Below are 20,165 nucleotides of genomic sequence, written 5' to 3'. Positions count from 1 at the left end.
GCTGATATCCAGCAGTGTTTTTAATGTTGATCATATATGAGCAAGAGTGCAATGTTTCCCGAATATCCACACGATTTCAAATGTGACATTGATTTTATACAACAGTAAAAAAAAGGGTAACATTTAAGTGATGTACTGCATTTAAAACCGTATAGTCAGGCTTATTGCTCTATTTTGCAACGAAATCTGTGGCTTTGAACGAATCGTGAGCACTCGATGACCGCCACCTACTGGCTATTTTAATATAATATTTTTATTAATATTAAAAACGTTTTTTAACATTGCATATTTATTGAACATTGTTTTATTTAAAGCATTATTTATTTTTAAAAGGTATTATAAAGGTTAAAAATTAAATGAAAAAATGTATTAAAGGGGGCGAATATTGTCCCTTAATGGAAAAGGTGTGACTGCAGGAACTTAGGAAAAGGGATATGTAGAATTGCACAAGTGCTACTGCTAAAGAGTGCAATGTAAATAATTTTTCATAAGCTTAATTGAATGGCCTAGAGAGAATAATTATGACATTTTCTGTCTAAAGACTACATATAAAATAGCTACCTAAAGTAACTGCAGTTTACTAAAAGTAATGACTAAAAGTTTGCATTCATAAGCATTTTCGTCTGAAGATGAAGACTAAGACTAAATCAAAAATGGTTGCCAAAATGAACACTGGCCTACACACACCAAGCGCACTACAACGCTGTTGCGTATGTATTAAATATGACTGATCATTTAAATAAAATGTTTTATTTAATTCAAGTAGCCTACATAGACTACATAATTATTTTCCAGGGTTTAAAATTTATACAGATTTGATATTTTCCCCTCATACTTATGTTGGAATGGGTACGAAGTTGGCATTGAATTTCATTTGAAATGGTATTAAAAAGGTCTTAAAAAGCCTTGAATTTAAGCTGGAGGATGCTGGGGGTACCCTGAAATAAATAAAAAACGTATTGAAGCAATTTCTTTCTTGCAATTTGAATTCCGGAAAAAGTGGCTGGTAAAAAATAGCTGTTCTCTCCAGGCGTCGGACAGTGAAGAGTGGTCCAGATCTCTCCGCTCCGCCTCCTCTTCGACACAGGAATCTGGCCGAGCCCAGTCTAACGTGGACGCTGAACTCATCCGCCTCCTCACCATGGCCGTCGAACAACTAGGCCTCGAATGGTCTCTGCCAGAGGCGCCCGCGCCTAACAGGCTCGACGGGTGCTTTATACCTAGCCGCCGCCTAGCGCCCGCTTCTAGGTCAGCACCCTTCCTGCCAGAGCTCCACGCAGAGCTCTCTAAATCGTGGAACACTCCATTCTCCGCGAGACTACGCTCTCCTGCCTGTTCGACTCTCTCCCACGTGGACGGAGCCGTCGAGAAAGGTTACAGCCGGATTCCCCCAGTGGAAGAGTCGGTCGAAGTGAACCTTTGCCCGCCATCAGCAAAATGGCGCTCAAAGTCTGCCCTCCCGTCTAAAGCCTGCAGGACCACTTCAGCCCTTGTCGGCCCCGCCTTCGCTTCTGCCCTGCACTCTATGGCTGTCCTCCAGATCCTACAGGCCGACCTCCTCCGCCGTATGGACGAGAAGGGCACAGTTCAGGATGTCGTCACGGATCTGCGCAGCGCGACGGACCTTTCCCTCCGCGCCACTAAATCTGCAGCCCAGGCTATGGGAAGGTGCATGCCCTCGCTCACCGTTACGGAGAGGCACCTCTGGTTGACGCTCGCCGACATGAGCGAATCTGAATGCGCAGTGTTCCTCAACGCCCCGCTCTCTCACGCCGGTCTCTTTGGCCCAGCGGTAAGCGGGATTGTGGACCGGTTTTCGGAGGTTCAGAAAACGTCACAGGCCATGAACTTGTTCCTTCCACGGCGCTCGAGCTCCTCTGCAGGCCTTTCTCAAGCACAGCCTCCTGCACGAAGCTCCGCACAGCGCCCGTCTCAGCCTCCACCATCTTCGCAGCAACGACAGGGCGGCCGCCCTCGATCGCGCCGTCACAGGCCGTCTCCCCCCCGGCGACCCTGGCCAAAGATCACGCTGAAGCCCGAGCCCGCGAAATCCTCCTAGCACTCGTAGAGAGGAAAAGATGCGCGAGTCCTGCCGCGGTCCCCTTAGTAAAGGCTACTGCAGCAGTGTATTCAGCAGCCAACGAGCCAGTCACGCAACCCGCTCGCCTGCACACAAACGCCGTTTTCACGGCGACCTAGATAAATCTCAAAAAGAGTGTAATGTCTGTTCATACGGCTCACGCCGATTGTGTTATAAGTGTACACAATGTGCCCACGCCAATGTGTTCACCCCTACACACAAGCACGTCCCCTCCGGTGTCTATATCTGTCACAGAGCCCACTCACATAAAGCAGGCACGTACCGCTCGAGTAATAGATGTAGGATTTGTGCCCATGTCCCTACACCTACACACTGTCCGCTCTGTTACACAGTTATCCCAGGGGGCGAAATCATTAAAGCTCATCGGCCGTGTTTCAAATGTAAGCTCTGTGACTGCTCGCGAGCGCTCACGCTTTCTGATAAACACTGTTACCCCAATACCGCTCACCCGCCCCGCTGTTCACGCCACAAATTGTTCTCCGTCCCAAGCGACCGAGTCATTGAATGTGAAACAGCCGGCCGCTGTTGTCAGCGAGCAGCACTATTCAAACAACGAGGGCGCGTGCGCCGCGCCAATACCTCCGTTTCAGTTTCTCGAACCCGCGCAGTGCGGCAGTCAGAACACGGAGACCATTCTGCCCCTAGCTATGCGTGCGAAAGCATGGGAAGCGATTCCGGGCGTGTCAGAATTGGTGCTGAACGTTGTAAAGTAGGGCTATGCGCTGCAGTTCGCTCGCCGTCCCCCGCGCTTTCGAGCCCGGACCGTGACAAGCATGAACCCAGATGTAGCACACCTACTTAACGCAGAATTTATTTATTAAATGGTGCACGGGCAAAGGCTTAGAACCACAAACTTGTGGGGTTTCGTGGGTGCTTTGCTTCCTTCAAGAGCTGTTGGACATGGGCAGGTCCCCCTCCACGCTCGAAGTATATGTCGCGGCCATCGCAGCGTTCGCCGAGTCGACGTGCGGCCAGGCGATAGGAAGGAACGAGCTCATCATCCGCTTCCTTAGAGGAGCAAGAAGGGTGAATCCCCCCTGGCCCCCATCGGTTCCTATTTGGGATCTTTCCTTGGTCCTAGAGGCTCTGAAAGCACACCTCTTTGAACCGTTACACTCTGTGGATCTGAAGTACCTAAAACCGCGTTTCTGATCGCCCTAGCGTCAGTTAAACGTGTGGGTGACTTGCAAGAGGGAACGAGTAGAGGGAATCGTTCAAAATCTTTCGATCCGGTGCCAATTTCGATACCTTATTTTCGATACCGGTTCCTAACGATACTTTTTTCGATACCAATTTCATGAAATCCATTTTAACATGATTACATAACATATTACCTCAGAAAAACTTTTATTTTTTATTTATTTAGTTAAATTTTTTCAGTTTGACTCATGCTCCTTAGCCAGTGCACAAAGGAACAAAAAATGTTTTATAAAGCGCTCATGCTCACCAAAGCTGAATTTTTAGTAATTTAATTTTTAGTAAAACTTTAGTAATATTGTGAAATAGTATTACAATTTAAAATCATATCTAATATATTTCAAAATGTAATTTATTCCTGTGATGTCAAAGCTGAATTTTCTAAATCATTACTTCAGTGTCACATGACCCTTCAGAAATATGAAAACAGTTTGCTGCTTAATATTTTGGAAACTATGATACATTTTTTCATGATTCTTTGATGAATAAAAAATTCAAAAGAAAAGCATTTATTTAAAAACGAAATATTTTGTAACATTACACATGTTTTAATGTCACCTTTGATAACTTTAATGCATCCTTACTGAAAAAAAAAATTCTGACTAACCAACACATTTTTGAACGGCAGTGTACATTCAGTAGGTTATTATTTATTGCAATATAAACACTGTCCGAGTGATCAACAAGGTATCTCTTCATTTACCAGTCGAAGACGGAGCAACTTTCTGCTCTTATGTTTACTCCGTGCACTGTCAAGGTCTTCATATTCGTCGTGGTACCGGTCTTTGAAGCAATTATTTTACCGCAAATACTGCATCGCGCGCTGTTGGCATCGAGCCTGGAGAAATCTACCCACACTTTTGATCGACTTTTCCACATCTTTAAGGTATTATGTGTGTGTGCTCGTGTCTCATATGAATATGTGCGCGGAGAGTTTGTGTGTGTGTGCTCGCATCTCATACAAGTATGCGCGTCGAGAGTTTGTGCGTGCGCGTGCGTCTCATATGAGCATGTGCGCGGAGAGTTCCGTGCGTCTCGTGTGTGTAGAGTTTGCGTGTATGTGCGTGAGCGACTTTATGTGTGTCGTGTTTATGTGTGTGCATTTCATATGTATTTGTTTGAGCACTGACGTTGACGAGTTAACTCCTTAGGTATAGAAATCTGGAACCGAACAACATGTCATTTTTCAATTCGGACGGTACCTAAAAAGTATCGAGACTCGGTACCCAGCCCTAGGAACGAATACTGCGTTCCCTGCCGTGTCGCGCCCTGAGCTCACTTCGCTTCAGGCGATGAAAAACCAGTGTCAGCAGCCTCTGAGCCTCCTTTTATACGCTAAGCCACCCCCATTCTGGCGGGCTATGACGCCCTCATTAGCCGTGACGTCATGCCCGGCTCAATGGTAGGCTGCTGCAGTTGCCGCGAGGCAGCCAATGAGCGCGCAAGACAGCCCGCTCTAGGTCTGCCTGCTACTGCACTGCGTTGACAATATATACAAATTTAAGGATACATTTTTGGCTTCATATCTCGAGCAAAGATGACTTTACCCGGTGCGTAATTTCATTACGCAGTACTCGTTCCCTCTTCTAGAGAGAACCGAGGTTACGTTAGGTAACCGAGTACGTTTTATGATAACATTTATTTGAGTGTTTTTACCTTTAACCACTACTAACCTTTTACCTTACTTACTACCTTAATTTACAATTATATTTAGAAAGGCCAACAAATTACACACATTAATTCAAATGAGATGGGGCCCGTTTTGTCCTAAAGTCCCTTATGTATAACCGGGCATATCTCAGGAGCTGAGCCGAGTTAAGGCTCAAGAATCCCGGCATTGAGAGGTCCCAGATGTACAGTCCTGAGCCCCTGGGACATTCTGGTTCTGAGATACTGCCACTTCCTGTCCTGCTTTGACCATGCACAACCCGGGACCCAAGCTGAGTTGGGGCTCCAGACTCAGGGGTTAGCAGTCGGGAGTATGGAGCTCCAACTTGGCTTTCTTCACAAGAAAGGTGACTTCATGTGGAATTTTGACCTAATTGAGAACTCGGGAACCAAGCCGACTTAAGGCTCCATACTTAGGACATAGGAGGGCCACTAGTGGCCTTCTATGCTTCCCTGTCACTGAATAAATATATCAATGTTTTACTTATTTAAAATAAAAATTTTAATGTATATTGTATAAATCAATCATGATCATGGGCTTATTTGGAAAACATGCGGGCTTAAATGGTGCCAAAGTACCAATTAAGTCCATGCCAGACTTCTGACTTTATTAATAAAATATCTTAATTTTATATTCTAAAATGTACATCAACTAATTAATACATTTTCAAATGTGGGATTAATCTAGCATTTTAACAAATTATTTTTTGTTTTAGAACAAAACAATTGCATAAATAATGTTATGAGATTAATGTTTTAAATATAACATTTTGAATATAGAAATATGAAATAATGGAAACAGTGAAATGATACTTTAAATATTAAACTAAAACAGTCAGTAGGTAACGGCAAGTCACTGTTACGTAGGTAAGTAACGGACTAAAGTCCAGTTTTGAGTGGAGCATAGGGCAAACCGACTGAGATTTTAGAGATCCGGCTAACACTTGGCACTAGTTCAAGTGTACTAGTTCAAGTGTACTTAGACTGTAAGGGAATTTCCGTTTAGGACAACAAAATGTTGATCGACCAACCTAAATAGGGTGAGCCTTACCTCTGTTTAATTAAATGTTACTCTAGCTAAGTGTAAGTGGGAAACCTTGGCATGACCAAACTAAAGCTACTATCAGAGAAGTAACATTGTTCTGCTTATAGCCTATCTGTAGTAGTGGCCATGAACTCTGACTAGAGATAGTGTTACTTTAATTACAGATCTATGGGGACTAAACAAAATACTTTTAGATAGAGCAAGCATGAAGACGGCCTTCTAAACAGTATAGTCAAATACCTCTGTCAAGTGACCAAAACTGGTGCGTTTGTGATCGTGGGCCCGCATAAAAATGAACGGCCGGTGCGAGGATCCTCTGCGACTTTGTCACTCGAATGAATGAGTATAATACGAGTAAAGAGTTAAATAGAATAATCAGATGTCTAGATAAATTATCATATAAATGGTCAATAATAAATTGGCATTCTAACCTAAATTCGAGGTCATGATAAAATGGAGTCAGATAAAATATTTATTGGAATTCAATTATTTTTGCCACGGTAAAAAGACAGCAGCACGCAGTAAACCTTCACCCGCTTATCGGAAACTGTCGTTGGACCGATTGGGCGGGCCTTACAACTGTATTGTCCTAATGACAATGTTATGATTGGTATGTACTATAAACACTTGTGCATTGTCATCACGGATGTCAATTAGCACTGCATTATTCATATTGTGGTGGGAAGAGCAAACAACAGACACAGTGGGGGTGGTGTCAAGCCTCGGAGAGGCATTTATTGGTCCAGGTAAGTGGCGTCCAGGTAAGGTCACATGATAATGACAACATAGCACGAATGTAATACGCCCGGATTACATTTGTTATGGCAAGATTTTATGTTTCATTGACTTGTTCTATTTTTCATTGACTTTTAGTATATTGCAAAGGAATGTCATGTGTTTTTGCCATTTACAGTACGGTGTGAGAACAGGGAACTGCTCTCAGATTTATGTGTTTATGTACCTGGGGAGGCAGAAGGGGGAGACACTCCAGAAAACAGACGAACACGGACCTCTGACCTAGATGTCAGAAGGCCATTTGGTGCAGGGGGGCTTAGTGGGCCAACTAGTGACGAATCTAAACTAGATATGGTTCCTTTGTCTATGGAACTTGGGCAGTGGGCGTTGTCTGCTGATGCAAATAGGTCGACTTTCACCCTGCCAAACCGGTGCCACAATAACTGGACTGACTGAGGGTGCAGGGACCATTCCCCTGGGGGAACATTGTCCCTGGACAGTCTGTCCGGTCCGTCGTTCAGGCGTCCTGGCACATGCGCGGCTCTGAGCGAGCGCAAGTGGTGCTGAGCCCAGACGAGCAGGCCTTCCACCAGATCGCAGAGGGTCCTGGATCTGACACCGCCCTGGCGGTTCACGTATGATATCACAGACGTGTTGTCCGTTCGAACCAGTACATGGTGGCCCCGCAGAAATGGGAGGAAGTATTTCAGTGTACTCGACCGCTATCATCTCCAGACAGTTTATATGGAGGAGCTTCTCCGTGTCTGACCAGAGGCCAAAGACCGGTCTGCCCTCGAAAATCCCGCCCCAACCTAGGTTGGAGGCGTCCGTCAAGATAACTTTTCGGTACGAGACAGTTCCCAATGTCACTCCCCGCTGATACCAGTCCAGGGTGGGAAATTAGCACTTCGCCGTGGGTCACTTTGCCGTGTATACCAGCCACAGTGGCGGGTGGATTATAATAATGCTGAGTTCGCACCAAAAGCGAATACAGTTCGCAAAAATTCGCATCCACCGAGGGACCAGGACAGGACCACCAGACGCGCGTAAACGCGTCTTTTACATTGACTTAACATTGAATGTATTAAGTAGTAACCAATAAACACATGCTGCGAGTGATTTCATTGTACGGACAGCCTTTGTCAAAGAATGCGGTTGCTAAGTAACAATAATACACTTTCGAGTAACTCTTTTGATTGGTTTTCAGCGCTGTGTGTCACGGCACTGAAGAGACCGTTATACTGTATAACTTATACACATAGCTAAGCTGAGAAAAAAAAAAGTGTATATATAGCCTATATATAGCTGAGCTGAGCTGGTCCAGAAGAAAGAGAAATTATTTTTTTTAAATGTGGCGACATATCCCTGGTGTTAAGAGGCCCGCAGCGGAGTCAGCAGTAAATGAACAACTACAAACTGAGGGCGAAGTAAAGAAAACGAAAAGGTACTTTTCTAACAAGTGGCGCATTGATGACCAAGGGAAACCGAGGGAATGGTTATCCTACCTTCCCGACAACCAGTCTATGCACTGCACTTACTGTCGAACCTAAGCGTCAGCAGAAAATGAACATAATTCGTTCGTAAGAGGAACGTCTAATCTTAAATTAGAGGCAATAAAAGACCACGAGTCTTCCAAGTCGCATATTAAGTGCACTGCCATACAGCTGGCGAAGACGGGATGAAGTGGCAATGAAGGCTATCTGCTCTATGCAATCGGCGCAGTTGGACCGAATGAGAACTCTGTCCAGAAACGTCCATGCAATCGGAAAAAAGGGCAGACCCTTTCGGGACTACGTTTGGATGTGCAAGTAAGTAAATTAACTATTATTAACGAACTAACTTGAAGTTGTGTTTTGTGATGGCTAGATAGTTTTAGCAGCCGATTTTTTTTTTAAGGCGTACGCCCGTGAGCACCCACAGAGCGCCTTTGTGAAAGGCCCTTATGATTGCAGCATAACTCCCATTGTTAAATGGATAAAACGAATTACATATTTGTAGTAGGGTTGGGCGATATGGCCAAAAATCATATCTCGGTATTTATTGGTTAAATGGCAATATATCTCGCGGTACTTTTTACATTCTAACATTGTGCTTTTGTTTTTATTTTCATTTTTAGTTTAGAATTTTGTTAATGTAAAAACAAAAGCATTATTTTTGTTTTTAGATCGTAATGTTACAAACTAATTATATTAACCTGCATTTGATTACCCCATTATAATGATCACTTTCATAAAAAAATATAGCCTACTTGTAGGTTTAAAATTCAACATATGGAACATGTATTGTCTCCAACAACAAATATTTTAACAATATGTACTGTATATTTTAGTCAGAATTATTGTGCTACTATTCTATTGTGCTCCTCCATCTAAATATTCCTGTGAAATATAAGTTAAGCAATGAGGAAAGCACCACATCTCAGACGCATTAAACAGCGCAAGTATCAGTCAATCAGCAACAGTATTTTTCAGATGTGCTCGTATCAAACTACTGTATCAATATAAACGTTATTGCCTCATTCCATATAATTTCAAAAAATATATCAATATATCATACTTGTGCAACAGATGGAGCAGCAGTGATGACAGGGTCCAGAAGTGGAGTGGTCAGCAGACTACGTGGCGACAAGTCCTATATTGTGGGTGTCCATTGCATAGCCCATAGGCTGGAGCTGACATTTAAGGATGCAGTGAAGAGTTGCCCCCAGTGCATAAAGTTGGATGACCTCTTGTCTTCCCTCTATGTGTTCTATCACAAGAGTCCACTCAACAGAGCAAACTTGAAAAACAGGTGGCTTGCTCATCTCTTCAAGGCACTGGACCACTTCCTCAGAGGCTATAGGGGCCTAATCCAGCATTTTGAGCAGGTACAGTAGTATAGGCTAAGGCAAGGTGATCATTTTAGTTTAAATTAGTTGACTAAAGTTAACAACTCAACATAATGGTAATAATCAATAATTTAATAGTTGAACATAGTTGATTCAAATGTACAATTGTGTGTGTAAGATCCAGTCACCAGATTCGGAGGGGGTGAATCCTGTGCAGAAGAGCAAGGCACGCAATTTTTACCAAACAGCAAAAGATCCATGTGTTGTGATATTCAGCTGCTTTATGCACGACTGGCTGACCCACCTCAGCAACCTGTCTGCATTCAACTCTAACAGTGGCAGAGGTTCAGACCAGCCTTATAGCCACACAGGCTGTCTTAACTAAACACAAGAACAGGGGCCTGTACCATGAAGGTAGCTGAACAAACTCGGGGTTACAGGATTAGTTTTGAGTTGACAAAACCAAACCGATGCAATCAGGCTTTATTGGTACCATGACGCAGCTCATCAACTTTCTCTGTCAACTCAGGCTTTGATCTTAAACTATGATTAATCCACGAGCGCGTGCACATACCAAAGTGACGTTGGCACCGAACAACCAATCGCGTTCGATATGGATAGAGCGAGAGCGATATATTTTTTCCGCGGAGGAGCAAGAGATAATCATTCAGAATTACGATTAATTTAAATATGTATTACAAGCTCGAAACAATACGGTCTCTGCTGCCAAAGCAAGAGAAGACTGTTGGAGAAAGATCGCTGATTGCGTTAATGTGTAAGATAAACAACTAGGCTACGTTCTATATTAATGTAAAATTATGTATATAGGCCTATGTAGGCTATGAATGTATGTGTGTGTGAAATATAGCCCATATTTTTATAATATATAAAAATGTGCATGTATATATACTAATAAAGATTAATATTCATTGATTTTTAGATGCAACTCCAAACGTGCTTGGCAGCAGATAAAGACAAATTATAAAAATATAATTCAAAGTAGTAAGTATTTACACATAACCTTTTATTATTTTTTGTAAACATTTGATCACAAACACTTCTAGTTCTAGAAAAAAGAGTGAAATTCAGAAAACCAGTGGAGGGCCACTCCTCCAGAATACACTGAGTTGGCTCTGATTATGGATGGGATTACAGGTGCTGTACAATCTGACCCTGGTGCTGGCTCCTCTAAGCAAGTAACACTGGGTATGTGTGCGATACATTACTATTTTAAGTTTTAGATATGGCTGACTGTATGTTCTGCAGTCGAGGGAAATGCAGTGTCCCTGTTGAAGCCAGCACACACACAGTCTCGCACACAGAGGTCAGAATGCAGCAGACAGAACACCAGAAACATAACCTGCTCTATAACAGTTATGCTTTATATTGGCTTACTTTTATTTATTAGGGTGGAGGAAATGATGAAGACACTCTGTCTGTGTTCTGAGACAGTTGCTGAGGTGAATGCACTGGGCTTTTTATTAAGGCAAACATTTGAATGTGGCATAAAACAGGGACTGGCCCTAACACATCTCTTTTATTGTAGGATTTTTCACAACCTGTCCCAGAAACTGAAGCCTCTACCTCAACAGGCTTCAGAAGAAATGTAAACAAGTTAAGGATTTAAAACCATTGACATAAATTACAGGTGTTTGTCAAGGAACTTTTTGTGAGTTGATTAGCCTCCAGAAAACTTGTAATGATCGTGGTGGAAACTTGTAAACTTGTTTGTGGTGGAATTATGTTTCAGGCGGACACAGACTCAGTCAGGGCCCTTTACAAACGGAGCCTATGGAGCTAGACTGCACACTAAAGGAGCCTATAGAGACTGCACACTAAAGGAGCCTGACTGTGAGCTGAGGAGGCTCCACGTTTAAAAAATAAATAAATTGGAGATCAAACAGCTGGATTAAACTGATATCAGTATGTGAACTTATTTAACCAAGTAACACTTTAGCATGAATATTTATTAATGCAACTTTATCTTGTCTCTTTCTCCCCCCATCCCACAAAACCAATAAAACAGTTTGAGACCTATCTGCAGTTTCAATGTGCTTTTATTACCGGTAAGTGTAATATTGTATGGTGAGTGCATCTACACCTGCACCAGCTGGGTGGTCAAGTGGCCCTGTCTGAGGGTCATGATGGTTATTTTGTAGGTTGCAAAGTAACAGTGTTTTGTACTGTACCAAATTTAACTTGCTTTCCTCAAAGTGCTGACACAACACAGACTCACAGAAAGTAGATCATTGTTATATCTGTTAATGTTACTATTAATTTAAAGATTAATCTCACAGAAAATAATCATTTTACATGTTCACATCATCTCTACCTGAACATTAAGGGTGAAAGGACTTTCAATTAACATAATCTGCCTAATGTTCTAGAGAAGTGGAGATTGCAACATGTGTGCAGTCTATTGCTCCAATGACTCTAGGGAATTCATAGATTAACCGAATAATAATACAAAATATTTAAAATAATTCTTAACATGTACTGTAGTAAATTTGTGAAATTAGCTTTTTGAAAAAAAATAATAATAATTGTTTATGTGATGTCACCCTATCATTATCTTACCCGTAATTTTATAAAAGCCCTCTTTTATGGACATGGTCGATATATGTCCGGGGAACATTATAAATTAAACTATTACTCCTGCAGAGCGAGGACCACCTTGCGAATAGTTCGACAAACCCCTAGATTCTGTGCATCACCGATCGTGCAAGTATATGTACCACTTGCAAAAAAACGCAACACAATATCATTTGCGGTACAGTAATGAATTCGACGTGTTAAATTCTTTATGTGCGGCTCAAGAAGTTCGCAAAGATAAGATATTCCTTCCGCAGAAAATCTGTATCTTTCATACCTATCAGGAAAGGCAAGGGGATTTTGTCTGGCTAAAAACTCTTTCTCTATGATGTGCTCGTCTAACAATTTGCGCTGAGATGTCCACAGGATTTGGAAGAAAATGTAAAGCCATTGCAACAGACACTGGGAATTAGTTACGTCACCTATATGTTTCTTTGCTCACAGCTGATTGGTCAAACTTCAGTCTGAGATCTCGAATCCAGAACTTAACCTGCCCCGGAGCAGGCTAGCCGTGCAGCGTAAGATACCATGGCAACGAACACCGATTAAAGCCGAGCTACTTTCATAGTACCTAAAACCCAGGGTTGGCGGAAACTAAGCTGAAACATAGCTGGCTAGCCACCTAAACTGGCTTCATGGTACAGGCCCCAGGTGTGTGTGTGTGTGTGTGTGTGTGTGCGTGTGTGTGTGTGTGTGTGCGTGTGCGTGTGCGTTTGCGTGTGCGTGTGTGTGTGCGTGTGTGTGTGTGTGTGTGTGTGTGTGTGTGTGTGTGTATGCATGTGTGTGGGGCAGAATATTTTTAAATATAATTAATATAACATTGTTTTGTTGTGTATTCAATTATAAGACCTGGACCAAGGCTTAGGGCATGCCTAGAAAATCCAGCGGACACCTTTGAGGGTGTAACCTTGGCAGCACCCAGAGATGACCTCTCCCTGGCTCGTGTAAACTCCACAAAGGACAAGCTGATAGACAAATTTTGCAGCAGAATGGCGACACGATTTTGTGACTTCAGTTCTGGAGTACTACATGCTTCCAAACTGGTGGATATCACAACCTGGCCTGATGCAGACACATGTGAAGGTTATTATCAAGCACAATGTTAGCACATTTAAAATATGTATTTTACATCTTGAAGTTGAAACCTTTTACTGTTTGTGCAACCTTAAGTTTTCCTTGTGTGTGCCTGCAGATTTTGGAGATGCAGATGTGGAGTGTCTTATAAAGCACTTTGGTCCACTATTGGCCTCCTCTGGGGCCAATTTGGATCTGATTCCAGACCAGTGGACATTCCTCAAGAGCAGTTTTTACCAGCAGCATCCGAACATGAACCAGCTGACCTGGCCAGAGATAAATCGGAGATTTCAGCTTCAGCTTGTTGATGTGTTATTGTCTATTCCAGCCTCCACAGCAGACTGTGAACGGGGTTTCAATTTGATGAAACAAGTGAAGAGTGACTGGAGGTCAGGTCTGAGGTCGGACACACTATCTGACCTGCTCACAGTGCAGCTGTCCAGCCCTGACATTGAAGACTTTGATCCTGACTCAGCCATACAGCTGTGGCATCAGGCCAGTGTCAGAGAGAGGAGGCCAGATTTCATGGAAAGAGGAGCCAAGAAGAGAAAGACTCAACTTGAAGACGATGAGACTTCTGAGGAGGAAGATGATGATGACTCTGAAGAAGACTAAAGTGACACATGTTACTGAGAGATGGGTAAAAATTATTTGTTTTGTTCATGAAACATGTAGGCCTTTGTATTTGCCTATATTAATAAAATATATTAATAATAAATCAATAAAAACTTATTGAAGCAATTTCTTTCTTGCAATTTGAATTCCGGAAAAAGTGGCTGGTAAAAAATATAAGTGGCTGGTAAAATTGGGCATAAAAGTGTATTTCCCACCCTGTACCAGTCGGTCACTATCCAGGGCTGCAGAGCTGAAACACAGCTCTGAGTCACTCTGATTCGCGAACTGCCAGAGGCCCAGGCTCGGTGGTGTACACGAGCGTTGAGCCAGCGTTGCAGAGGGCGCATATGCAATAGACCTAGCCGGAGCACTGCTGCGGCTGAAGCCATAAAGCCCAGCATTCTCTAAAACGTTTTCAGGGGAAACATACTGCCATTCTGGAAAGACGCGGCCAGACGCTGAACACGGCGCGCGCGCTGTGTTGACAAGCGAGCCGTCATTGCCACTGAGTCGAGCTCTATTCCCAGAAAAGAAGCTGACTGACGGGGCAGCAGTGAGCTCTTGGTCCAGTTGACCGTAAGACCCAAGCTTTCCAGATGACTGAGTAGCACAGCTCTGTGAGACACGAGTTCCGCCTCTGATTGTGCTAAAATCAGGAATCAGTCGTCCAGATAGTTCAGTATCCGCATCCGCTGACGCCTCAGGGGAGCGAGAGCCGCGTCCATGCACTTCGTAAATGTATGGGGTGCTAAAGACAGGCCGAACGGCAGGATGGTGAACTGATATACCTGACCGTCGAAGGCAAATCTCAAGCATGGCCTGTGACGGGGTATGATCTGGATCTGAAAGTAGACGTCTTTCAGATCGAGAGAAATAAACCAGTCCCTCAGGCGAATCTGCGCCAGGATTTGTCTGGTCGTGATCAATTTGAACGGTCTTTTCATGAGAGCTTTGTTCAAATATCTCAGATCTTATATAGGTCTGAGCGCTCCGTCCTTCTTGGGCACGAGAAAATAACGGCTGTAAAAGCCTGACTCGCTCATAGAAGTATGTATCGGCTCTATCGCCCCTTTGCACAACAGTTTTGCTATTTCTGCGCGAAGTAGGTGTGCTAATTCTGGGTTTACGCTCGTTACGGTCCGGGCTCGAAAGCGTGGGGGACGGTGAGCGAACTGCAGCGCATAGCCCTGTTTTACAACGTTCAGCACCCATTCTGACACGCCGGGAATCGCTTCCCATGCTTTCGCACGCATAGCTAGGGGCAGAATGGTCTCCGTGTTCTGAGCGCCGCACTGAATATTAGAGTCTGAATATTACTGCTCGCTGACGACAGCAGCCGGCTGTTTCACATTCAATGACTCGGTCGCTAGGGACGGAGAACAATTTGTGGCGCGAACAGCGGTGCTTGTGAGCGATATAGGGGAAACAGTTTTTATCAGTAAGCGTGAGCGCTCGCGAGCACTTACAGCGCTTACGTCTAAGACACGGCCGGTGAGCTTTAATGGTTTCGCCCCCTGGGGCGGTGAAGGGGAACGCGAAGCTCGAGGGGAAGGTTCCGGCGAGCGTTCACGAGCAACGAGCTCCGCCAGTCTCTGGGCACGGCGCTTCTTCTTCCGCGGGCCACTGGAGAGAGGCGGAGCGACAGCTTCGGCGTTGAATAAGGCAAGTCGAGCCCGCAGGGTCGACATTTCCATTTCTTCACAGTGAACGCAGCCACCCGTAGAAAGAGCGATGGTTGCGTGTTCACGGCCCAGGCAGAGAGCGCAGATCACGTGGCGGTCCCCGTCGCTGAGCGCGGTTCGGCATGTACCGCAGGAAAACCGAGGCATTTTGCAACAAACGCCTCGCTCTTTTAGGATGTGAGTCGCGGCAGCGAGCTCACGGAGAGTTTTTGCTTAAAAGGATACTTTGTCGCCGGATAGCGTAGCTGGCACGGACGGCTGAAGGTGGCGAAGACGGCCGGCTTCTTCAGGCACTGTCCTAAGCTGGCTGGTCGCTGGATTCGGCGGCAGTGGCTTCTCTCAGAGATCAGCGTTGCGTAGAGCTTCGCTGAAGAGATGAAAATCAAGTTGAAAGCAGCCTGAGCCCTTCCTTTTATACGCTAAGCCACTCCCATTTTGGCGGGCTTTGACACGTGGCGTGATGTCACGCCAGGCTCAGTGGTAGGCTGCTGCAGTTGCCGCGGGGCAGCCAATGAGTGCGCGAGACAGCCCGCTCTAGGTCTGCCTGCTGCTGCACTGCGTTGACAATGTATACAAATTTAGGATACATTTTGGCTTCAGTATCTTGAGCAAAAAGACTTTACCCGGTGCGTAATTTTACATTACGCAGTACGAGAGAACCTCTCGTAAGAGAACTACTGGGAGGAAGGCTCTGGGGGAAGAAGACCTTGGAAGAGCTAGGATAAAAAGGTGGTTCAGTCTGTCTGGGGGTGTGTCACTCTTCTGCACAGGGTAACAACTGTGTATTAGACTGCTCCTATTCTTGCAAGAATAAATACTTCTATTTTTATAATTTGACTCCGAGTGTCTCTTACGCAGTGATGTTTGTTTGATGAATTTTTGCCACAACACATTCATAATACAAACATTCATGCTCAGGGTTTTTCCTGCATAGAGAATTAGGTGACGGTTGGTTAATAATAAAATGATTTTTGTTAAAATACCTAAAATATGTGCTTGTAAAAAGAGTTTTCTTCAACCATGATCAAGATTTTACCACCTCCGCCTCGTTTTGAGCCAAAAACCCTGATACTATATAGAACTTTTTTAATGCTCGCAAAGTAAGTACTAATTCAAAATAAGCATATACTCAATGAGAGTTTGCGATTTTGGACGCAACTGTCATGAGTTATTACCTCTATGAGTCCCGTTTTGGACTTTCTGTGTAAGGGTGCCTTCCGACTACGAGTATGAAACATACATTACATGAGAGCGTTTAGCACTCCATAATGTTCATATCGCCTCAATTTGGATAAGAATAAAACGTCAGGTCATGCATAGACTATGTTGTCTCTTTGAATTTAAACCTAGATTTATTTACATTTGCCCATGAAAAGCTCTATGTGAACACACTTGCCCAAAAAGGTAAGGAGGACAAATTGACGTTTTATTAAAAGTGTGGGGAACACGCCGGGAGGGGTATTTTGATTCAATATTATGAGGGCACAAACATTAAAAATAAACAATGATAGAAAAATCTTTTATTTAAAAAAAATCCATCAATTTTGATTTCGACTTTAAAAGGGATAGTTTACCCAAAAATGTAAAATTCTGTCATTAATTATTACTCACCCTCATGTTGTTCCAAACACGTAAGATCTTAATTTGTGTTCACTTTCTAAACACAAATGAAGATCTTTTAAATTGAATTTAGGCTTTTATTCACATATAAACATTCATCAACTCACACACATCAGTTGTGGCAAACGAAAGCTCAAGCATGTTCGCTTGAGATGCAAGAACCAATGAGGTTCATTCTCGTGGGTTATGCAGTTTGAGCTAACCCAGCTTGTAACAAAATGAGGGTGAGTAATTAATGACAGAATTATATTTTTGTGTGAATTTACCCTTTAAAGTCTGATCACATCTGCCCTACCTGTGTCTTCAGAGCAGTGGTTTGTGAAGAAAGTACAACAATCTCTGCTACACATCTGTGAATAATTCAGGAGAAAAAGATTAAAAGGGATAGTTCACTTTTAAATTAAAATTATGTCATCATTGGTCCCATTGACTTCCATAGTAGGGAAAAAAATAAATTATGGAAGTCAATGGGACCAGTTAACTGTTTGGTTACTGACATTCTTCAAAATATCTTCCTTTGTGTTCAACAGAAGAAAGAAATTAATACAGGTTTGAACAACTTGAGGGTGAGTAAATGATGACAGAATTTTTAAAAAAAATGTGATCCATATAAATATAACAGGCTTAAAAGACTATTAATATTCAGTAATATAATCGATTTAACTGCAATTGAACTGATTTAGTTTTTCTGCATTGAATCAACACTGACTGAATAGCTGAATAATGACAATTCTGTAGAGCAGCTTATAGCTGAATGCAAGTTAATTTGTTTCATAATTGATGGAGTTTACTGCATTGATACAGTAATTGAACTGAATTGAAAAAAAAAACATTTAACTAAACTGGGCTAAAAATAACAATGACAGATATTGCGCAGCAAACATCAACAACACCTTTAACTTGTCAATGCTGGCAAATCCACGGCCACACCTTGCCGTGGATTAACTAACGTTATTTACGTTACATAGGCTAATAAATACTGCAATATTCCATTAAAAAAAAATAAGAATTGTCAATTTTTATTTAAAATTTTTGCTACATATACTTTACAGTGGCGAAATGTTTTCTTTGGGGAACTTTATACATAGCCTACAGTCTAATCTTATGAAGGCCTTATCTACGGTGTGAATTCACTCATTTAAATTAAAGATTGACGTAATGTTAGACATATCCTACATAGAGCTTATGTAACTTAACGTTAGATCTAATTAAACATCTTTAAATCCTTTCGCACCTTCGCAGAGATACTTCACAACTAATAAACAGAAGACAATATCTTCAAACAGCAAACCTCTAAAAGCCCTAACACATAATAAAAGTATATTAAAATATGATTTACCTTAATAATGGAACTGGTTGCAAAAACTGTTACTTGTGTTTTCAGTGTAACCACGGAAACTGTTTTCCTCTTTCCTATTGGCCAATTTCACAACACAGCCACCCAACCAAGCGTCCGTTCTACTGGGTAAGGGCCGCGTGCGGGGTTTAACCAAACTTCAGTGTGCCCTTGCCTTCGACGTCATGCGTATTCCGCTTCATGTCCGGAGTGCAGTGCAGCGCAAGAGGAGATAATAGGCTTGTTTGAGATGAGCAAAATCTGCGCAGAACCGATCACCGGTGATCAGCGCGAGATGCATGCCGGTTAGAAATGTGTCCGACTGCGTTCCGCCTGGCTCTGATGTCATGCTGACGTATGTCAAAAATCTCTCGCGAGCGCAAGGCACACCTGTCGGATTCTGCAGTTGCGCGCAGTTGCTCTCCTGACTGCGCTGATCAAAAGCATGATGGGAAACGACTTGCTGACGACACAGCTTAATACTCATTGGTTTAAACAACCTTGACGACGTATTGTTCTCTTTTAAAATGTTTGAATTCAAAACTCTGATTTCGTGTTTTTATGTTTATAAATTATGTGTGAGTATTCCCAAACTCTCTGACAGTGCGATCTCTATGGATTATGTGATTATGTAATTTTAATCAAAAATATAGGCCTATATATAACATGTCTGTATTAAAGGGAAAAAAATGATTGATAAAAACGTATTTGGAATGGGATTAGGCTACATAACAGTGCTTTGGGTGTCTTGTTCATTATATTTATTTTCATATAAGCAACAGAACTTAAATTACATCCAGTTTATTAGCAACACTGTGCACGAGCGTGAATCCCGTGAATCCCGCGATATCCATCTTTGATCTCACAGGTGTCAGATCCACTGTGAGAAGAGAGAACTGTCCGTCTTGCCTGCACTTTTTTCACTCCTCCCCTCACTGCAGCCGCCTACTCTCGACTACATTTCAGGCGAGGCAAGGCGCATCTCAAACAAGCCTAATATCATTCAGCTCCCGTCCCGGAGTATGACAGTGGTTCCACCGCTCTATCTTATCTGTGTGGCATTAGACACCTCTCTTTTACATTTTTGTAACTTGATGACATTCGCTCATCAATCCATGCACTAGAGAGATGAGAGGGTCTGTAGTGTATCTCTTACCATTGGAAAAAGCGTAACGGCTAACTTGGATCACGTGAGGTACCTCACCCTATCGTGTAATGGCAGTGACGTCAGTGCCCGCAGTTTGGAGTTTTATGACACTCAGTTAAACTTGTTTTGGATTTATTTAAAAATTATGGCAGTATATTGACAGAATATGAAGAATTTATGACTTTGTATAATTTTCCTCTGCCTGCTAGAACTTTCAATTCTGTCATCAAAGCTTTGTCTCCAAGTTATGTGCATTTATTTAAGACACACCTTTTCTTTAATAAGAGAAAAACAATTATGCCCAAACTTTTATTGGATGGCGTTAGCCTTCTTGATAAAAAATTTAATAGTAAACATAAAGCTATTGTTACATTACACTGTTTACACATCCCCTCCATGTAAATTTTTCTGGAATAGTTTTTTTGACAGTATTCACTGGAAGAGGGCGTGGCTACTCCCAGATAAATATTGTATGTCCAATAAAATAAGAGAGGTACACTTTAAGATTTTACATAATGTTTACCCA

The 20,165-nt window shown here is 42.8% G+C and overlaps 1 protein-coding gene across 1 annotated transcript in view; it reads right to left on the bottom strand.

Moving 5' to 3' along the window:
* Positions 1 to 18,818, bottom strand: part of LOC307001442 (coiled-coil domain-containing protein 148-like) — a 194,289-nt gene extending 175,471 nt beyond the window's left edge. The window contains exons 1-2 of the mRNA XM_079617935.1: positions 18,496 to 18,818; positions 17,452 to 17,506 (exon numbers count right to left, since the gene is read on the bottom strand). Coding sequence (XP_079474061.1) covers positions 17,452 to 17,506 — 55 coding nt within the window. The 5' untranslated portion in view covers positions 18,496 to 18,818. The remainder of the gene's footprint in view (positions 1 to 17,451; positions 17,507 to 18,495) is intronic.
* Positions 18,819 to 20,165: the final 1,347 nt, after the last annotated feature.

The sequence above is a fragment of the Phoxinus phoxinus genome (assembly GCF_949152265.1).
Source record: "Phoxinus phoxinus genome assembly, chromosome: 7".
Taxonomy (NCBI): Eukaryota; Metazoa; Chordata; class Actinopteri; order Cypriniformes; family Leuciscidae; genus Phoxinus; species Phoxinus phoxinus.
This window is presented reverse-complemented; position numbering and strand designations above follow the sequence as displayed.